This window comes from Malus domestica, chromosome 12, assembly GCF_042453785.1.
Source record: "Malus domestica chromosome 12, GDT2T_hap1".
In the NCBI taxonomy this organism is placed as follows: Eukaryota; Viridiplantae; Streptophyta; class Magnoliopsida; order Rosales; family Rosaceae; genus Malus; species Malus domestica.
This window is the reverse complement of record NC_091672.1, coordinates 25,478,069-25,484,901: the sequence shown is the minus strand read 5'-3', so window position 1 is coordinate 25,484,901 and position 6,833 is coordinate 25,478,069. Positions and strand designations below refer to the sequence as shown.

Sequence of the window (6,833 nt, the reverse complement as noted above, 5' to 3'; positions counted from 1 at the left end):
TTTTTGGATGGTCAATGTCCAGTGGACTTGTCAAACTAGGAACTTTATTTGAGGACTAAATGACTATGGAACACAAGTATACTTGTCCTAACCATGTTTAGGACATTGCTTCTATTACTTAAATCCTATGGACTCATTCCTAGTATATTATCACCATAATCCAAACTCATGGAAAAAAAAAAAAACAAAACTTGCCCTTTTATTAATAATTTAATATGAAATTGTTATATAATATCCAATAATATAAAACTGAATTTTAGGGCGCAACTCCAACAATGTGTTGTAAGCTAAAATTAAGAGAGAGAGAGAGAGAGCAAAGGTGATTTTCGAGGAATTATGTGTGTTATTTCTTTAGCCTTTTGCATTTATTCACAATAGTTTAAGAAGAATATGTTGGTCCCCAAATTATACAGTTACGTATAGTATAAAATAAAATAAAATCTCATTCCCACGTACTCTCTACTTTTAAATTACACAATCATATTTGATGTTGCATACTTACTATAACAAAAACAAGCATTACAGCATCTCAACCCTTCCTGATGTTACACGCTATAACAAAAACAAGCCATCAAGAAAAATGCTTTTATTAATGGAATTAATTCTTCTAAGAAAACCCCACATCATAAAAACGCAACCAATCCAAAATAGACAATTGGAAATAAACAAGCCAGCCCCCTGGTTCTAGAACTTAGTTGACTTTTCTACAATCGGTCCTAATCTGACCCTTGGTGCCCGTGAGAGGGCTAAGGTTTCCCATCTTTTTGATAGCATTGGCAAAGTCTGCTCTGAAGGTTGCAGGATTGCTCACGTAAGCTTTCACCTGAGAGTCTGTAGACCCACCACTAAAGAGCTGTTGGTCAGAGTGCAACAGGCCCTTTTGGCTCACCAAATTCCTGAAATAAGCATTGTCAAAAGATGTTGGACTTGTGACATCAAGTGGGGAGAGATTGTTATCGCCTCCCCTAGTTGGACAACTTGATTTCAATGATGTTGCGAATGAATCGCTTATGTTTGTTTCGTTGTAAAGACGTGCCCGGAATGATGTGCACCTAACTTGTCCAATTGTATGAGATCCTAATTATTAAACAACAAAAAAAAAAAAAACAAAGTAATTAGAGATTGGACTTGATTCTTAACGCTAAATAATAAGTAGAGATGATACAACTTTGAGCAAACCTGAGAGGGCAACTAGCTCCTTGGCAGTGAAGCCTTTGTTTGAGAAAGCAGTAATTAGGCCAGAAAGATTCAATGTGGGAGCGGGTATGTTGGAATTGGCAGCACTTAGGCTTGCTGTGGTGGAGTCTCTTCTGCCCAATGGCACTGTATAGGTAGGTCCACCCAACTGTTTAAACAACACAAATTGAGATTTAACGATCACTAACTATATAGGGAAATCATTATTAGCATTGGAAACAAATCATCATACAACCTTTCCTTATAATAATTTAAAGGAAAATTGCACTTGAAGAAATGCATGATAATTCTTTTCAGAGCCTCAATAATAGTTGATTATTAGAAGGGTCTTTGACTTACTGCAACAATAGAGTCCCGAGCAGCAACGGTTAAGATGTCAGCACAAGAGACCACTTTGGGGCAGAGACTTTCCAATTGAGATTTAATTGTATTGATTACATCAAATCCCCTCAAAGAATTAGCATTTGGACCTGCTGTTTTCTCTCCTGTGAAATTGGCCGTGTCATCCAGCAGAACCGAAGCATCACATCCCTGCATGCACAATTCACATTTGTTATCCAAACTTGTCAACTTTTTCTGGGAGAAACATGACTCTTTTTTTTGTCCTAATCTGTATATGCATATTAACTATTTTTTGGCACTCCGGCAGAAAGCTCAGTTGAACGCGTGGTCCGTGAAGAATGAGAAAATAAGAAGTCAAATCAGATAATTGTATGGTTAAAAATTAAAACCGGAATAGAAAAGAAAATAACTTGCGAACAACAAATCAAAAAGTCCAAGATTTTGGCTGTCGATCCGAGTGTTAAAAAAGGTTGTATTTCTCTTTATCTTGCACTTTAAAATTGTAGGTGATAAAGACAGCAGATAAAAAAAATGAGAAAATTTCATTATACAACTCTTTTCCGACATCTTTTTTCCTCTTCTACAAGACTCAGAAAAAACTGTCCAATTGTCCTTTTGAAACAAATGTCATAGCTCAAATAAATAAAAGGAAATGGAGTGATTGACAATTCGTTTATAACTATCTTCTTCTGTTTTTTCCTCTTCAACTAGGTAAAAAAAGAATTCACGGAATTATATTTGAAGAATTTATTAACTTCTTTTTTGGTAGGAAAAACCTCTAAAACAAACTCCATCAAATTTGTATTAAAAATATATATGGAATAACGAAAATGCTTTTACCAATATGTTTCATATATAGAAAAAAATGGCATATGAGCTAAATTTTTTTTGTCACAACATAACCTAAGCATATACTAAACTATCCATTACATATTACATGTGAACAATTATATATATGTTGTTGTTAATAGGACTCCAAAAAAGCCTCACACACTCTAACCATGCACAAATATGCAAAAAAAAACACACTTGGAAGGAGTGTAGAATGAATCTACAAAATAAATTTTTTAGGGTGTGCCAACAACAATCTATATATACACACGAGCATGCATGCATGCAGGTTAAAGGTAAGACATATATATGAGTGAAAATCATTAGGCGGAAATTTAAAGGGACGATAGTATGTAGAAATGATCACTTGCGTTAACAAAACAATCATGGAAATGAAGACGGAGCAAGGAAGCTCCCATACGAGCTTCCTTCGACACTGCCGAGTTCACCGCCGATTTAATGGTGGACAGTGCATTAGGACACGATTTTCCATAGAAAGTAGAGGACAACTGAGCAGAAGCTCCAACAAGAAGGAAAAATAATGACAATGAGATTTTAGTGTTTGTGGGAGTGCATGAACCAGTATGATATGAACCCATGACTGATGCCTAACTGGGTTTCTGATAACCAATATAACTCTGAAACAAAGAGAGAAGAAGAAGCTTGCGACTAGTTTCTTGGTTTAATGCAGCATCATGCCCTATGTATTTATAGCCCGTGGTATAACTGGACTATTGCGTTTTGATAATGCTTCTAGACTTCGAGTCAACTCAAAAATAAATAAATAAAATAACGTTAATCAACACTTAACTTAAATAATAATTTAATTATCAACAATCATATTATTTAGTTTACAAAATTTAATTTAAAATTTTGATATCTTTAGCATTATTTATAAAAAAATATTATGTGAAAAAGTAATTAAGAAAAAAGAAAAGGAAGGATAGGTGAGGTAAAGGCAGTTTCATCTACGACTGATTAATTATTAGAACCTTTGGATTTGTCTCAACTTAATAAGATATTAAATTGGATTAGTAAGATTAAGACTAATGTTAGTTATTGGTCTAGTCCACGTTTCATAGCCAATGGGCAATGATGATATTGGTTTTCATGGATTTGTCAATGCAATATGTGCGGGTCATTTTCACGGTATAATCCACTTTATTTTCTCCTTTTTATGTTGGAAAAGAAGAAGATCGTAGCTCCTACAACTGATTATAATTTCTGGGTCATTTTCACGGTAAAATCCACTTTTTTTTTTCTATCTTTTTATTTTTATTTATTTTTATGTTGGAAAAAGAGAAGATCGTAGCTCCTCTAATTAATTATAACTTGTTCTAGCTTCATTTCATTCAATTTCTCTTCATAGTTCTGATTTAATGCTGATGACTCTTTACTGCGGTGGCAGAAAGCAATTATGCATACACACTCTTACAAAGGTAGATCAATGGATGCACAAGGGGACCAAGGTGGTCCCAGGACCACCTAGAGTCGGGAAATATATGTAAAGATCTTCTGAGAATTCTCCGAATATTTTGTACGAGTCCTTTTATACCTACCAAGTGTTTGACAAAATACATGTCAGGCATCTTTCAACATGTTGCTTCAACAAGACTAACAAAATTTTCTCAATATCACTCATTATATTGTTTCTGCATGTAAAGTCAACTATTGAAATGTGCGCGTCATGGCATGATTCACAAGAACAAGTTCACCCAATGTTCGATGAACTGCCTCAGTAAATAAATTGAAAATATTTTGCGAGCTTCGTGCTCATTTTCTGTCTAAAAAACTTAAACCTTTTAATACTTGGACCCCCAAAGATTTGAATCCTGGATCCACCACTGCACTCTTGTGCGGGGTTTGACACGCATTGATTCCCCTCCTCCTTAACAACTAAATATTTATCTCATTAAACTATCAGAGGCGTAAGCACTATGAGGCCAACATAGGCTTAGGCCTACCCTCACTCTTTCAGCCCTTCCAAATAATTAGTATTATACGTTTTTTTGGGTAAACTTAGTATTGTATTTCTTTTAGTTTATACAAAACTCTTAAATTATATTCACCAATAGTTAAAATAAGAGGTTTCTTTTCTTTTCAATCCCAACAACACTCATCCTAAAACTAAATTTAACATCTTCTTTTATAAATAAATCAATATCTCTTAAAATTAAAACTTAAAGTCTAGTTTACTTTTATCAAAAAATATTCTTTACATTACCAACTGAAGAATATTTAGCTTTGAGCTTTTCCTCCTCTCCTTCTTGAAATTTCATATATTTTGTCCTCCAAGTTTCCAACCCACTACAATATTAAGGTTTGTAAATTTCTCTGTCTCTTTAACTTATTACTAAATTTTTATAACTTCATAAATTTTGTTCTCCAAAATCCCAATCCATTCTTTGCATTTTTTGTTCGAAAATTCTCAATCCGTCTATATTGACCTAGGATGATAATGGAGAGAGCATCTACTTAACCATATCTTGAAACCACATGATAATATAACGGTTAATAGTTGAACTACTTTTTTAAATCATTAAAGAAGGAATCCAATCAATCAATATCCTCAAACAATTTAATTAGCTCACAACTCCAAGCATTTATTATACTCTCTTGTAAATACTATATATTTATTTTAGTGTTTTTATCACAAATAGTTCCTGAAATTGTCACATGCGCCGAAATTGAAAATGGATCAATGTTGTGTCAGGAAATAGGTGTAAAAAATTAATATGGTCCTTTTATCTCAATTTTGTCAAAAATTCTATTATATGTTGATGTGACACATAAATGAGACCCACGAGGTTTATGAGTTTTTATTTCAAATGGTACTATTGTATGTAAAAGAAATTATGTTGTAATATTCATTTTCATTATACTATTGACACTTATTCATAATGAGAACCGTATTTGTAGCTAGTTAGTTGGGATTAATGCTAATAGCATTTAATTATGTTGTTGATTAAGCAAAATCATGTCGGGCCCCAACAAAAATCTTATGCTGTGTAGTGGATTTTGTATACGCGTGGTTTGGCTCGTTTTAATTTTTTTAATTTTTATTCAAAGGTTTATGAGGGAGTCATGACCAGGGCATTATGTACACCAAAGTCAATTATTTACAGACAAAAGCAGTAGCACATTGGCTTTCTGGATAAGGCCAAAGACATATAAACCACATATCCCATCTTCTGGTTAACTCGCACTTTAGACATCTAGAAAATCTTAGTCCTTTGGATTTTTGTGATCATTTCCACAAGCTATAATCACTGCCAGAAACTATTATTCGACCGACGATATTTTTTCGGACGAACAACATTTCGTCAGGCAAATATTCTTTATCCGACGGAATTTAAATGTTTGTCAGGTAAAACCGGTCAATGTTTTCGTCACTGTTTGAGACCAAAATAAAATTATTGACCGAGCCTAGGTTTGTTCTCGGTCCAGTACTTTTCCAGAAGTATTATGGGCCGTTCAGCCGCCATAGGCCACCCAATCAGGTTGGCCGAGTCCTATTGTGAGAATGATTGATTTGGATAAAGGCGAAGAGGTTGAATCCTAATACAACAATGGGTCTTAAAGCTGAAGGCGCTGAGAATCAGGAAATAAATATGGTTTATTATAAAGCCTAGTTCAGAAAACTATTGGAACTAGGATTGGCCGAATCATAATCAGATTGGGATAAAGAGTTCTAGTCTGAGCACATCTCTGGTTCAGCTAGGAGTAGGTTCACTGCTATAAATAGAGGAGGGAGGGCATCATTCAAGGCCCATCCAATTCAACACACAAACTACCATGCGCAAACTCTCGCTCTACGCAAAACCTCTCAATAACCTTGAGATTTTTATTTTCTTTTTCCCGCCGACACATCTTCAGTTTGGATAAATAGCATTGTGAAGGCAACCGACGACATCTTCAGTTTGGATAAATAGCACTGGAGCCGTAGAATCAGCCGATCAAGAAGCACATTCAGTTTGGATAAACAACACTGCTTCTTGGCCGAGTCCTATTGTGAGAAGGATTGATTTGGATAAAGGCGAAGAGGTTGAATCCTAATACAACAATGGGTCTTAAAGCTGAAGGCGCTGAGAATCAGGAAATGAAACTGGTTTATTATAGAGCCTAGTTCAGAAAACTATTGGAACTAGGATTGGCCGAATCATAATCAGATTGGGATAAGGAGTTCTAGTCTAAGCACATTTCTGGTTCGGCTAGGAGTAGTTTCACTGCTATAAATAGAGGAGGGAGGGCATCATTCAAGGCCTATCCAATTCAACACACAAACTACCCTGCGCAAACTCTCGCTCTACGTAAACCTCTCAACAACCTTGAGATTTTTATTTTCTTTTTCTCGCCGACACATCTTCAGTTTGGATAAATAGCACTGTGAAGGCAACCGACGACATCTTCAATTTGGATTAATAGCACTGGAGCCGTAGTATCAGCCGATCAAGAAGCACGTT

The 6,833-nt window shown here is 34.9% G+C and overlaps 1 protein-coding gene across 1 annotated transcript; it reads right to left on the bottom strand.

Annotated features, from left to right (window-relative positions):
• Positions 1–463: 463 nt before the first annotated feature.
• LOC103450728 (cationic peroxidase 1-like) lies at positions 464–3,094 on the bottom strand. The gene is made up of 4 exons (XM_008390100.4): positions 2,742–3,094; positions 1,537–1,728; positions 1,180–1,345; positions 464–1,077 (listed from the first exon to the last, which is right to left on the bottom strand). The coding sequence occupies exons 1-4, from the start codon at positions 2,967–2,969 to the stop codon at positions 692–694; spliced, it is 972 nt and encodes a 323-aa protein (XP_008388322.2). The 5' UTR covers positions 2,970–3,094; the 3' UTR covers positions 464–691.
• Between the last annotated feature and the right edge of the window lie 3,739 nt (positions 3,095–6,833).

Excerpts from the sequence above, each read along its gene's own strand:
- LOC103450728 (XM_008390100.4), bottom strand. The coding sequence starts at position 2,969 with ATGGGTTCATATCATACTGGTTCATGCACTCCCACAAACACTAAAATC. Across the intron at positions 1,729-2,741 it reads TCCATGATTGTTTTGTTAAC|GGATGTGATGCTTCGGTTCT; the intron begins GCAAGTGATCAT and ends TTGTGCATGCAG. Across the intron at positions 1,346-1,536 it reads CTCGGGACTCTATTGTTGCA|TTGGGTGGACCTACCTATAC; the intron begins GTAAGTCAAAGA and ends TTGTTTAAACAG.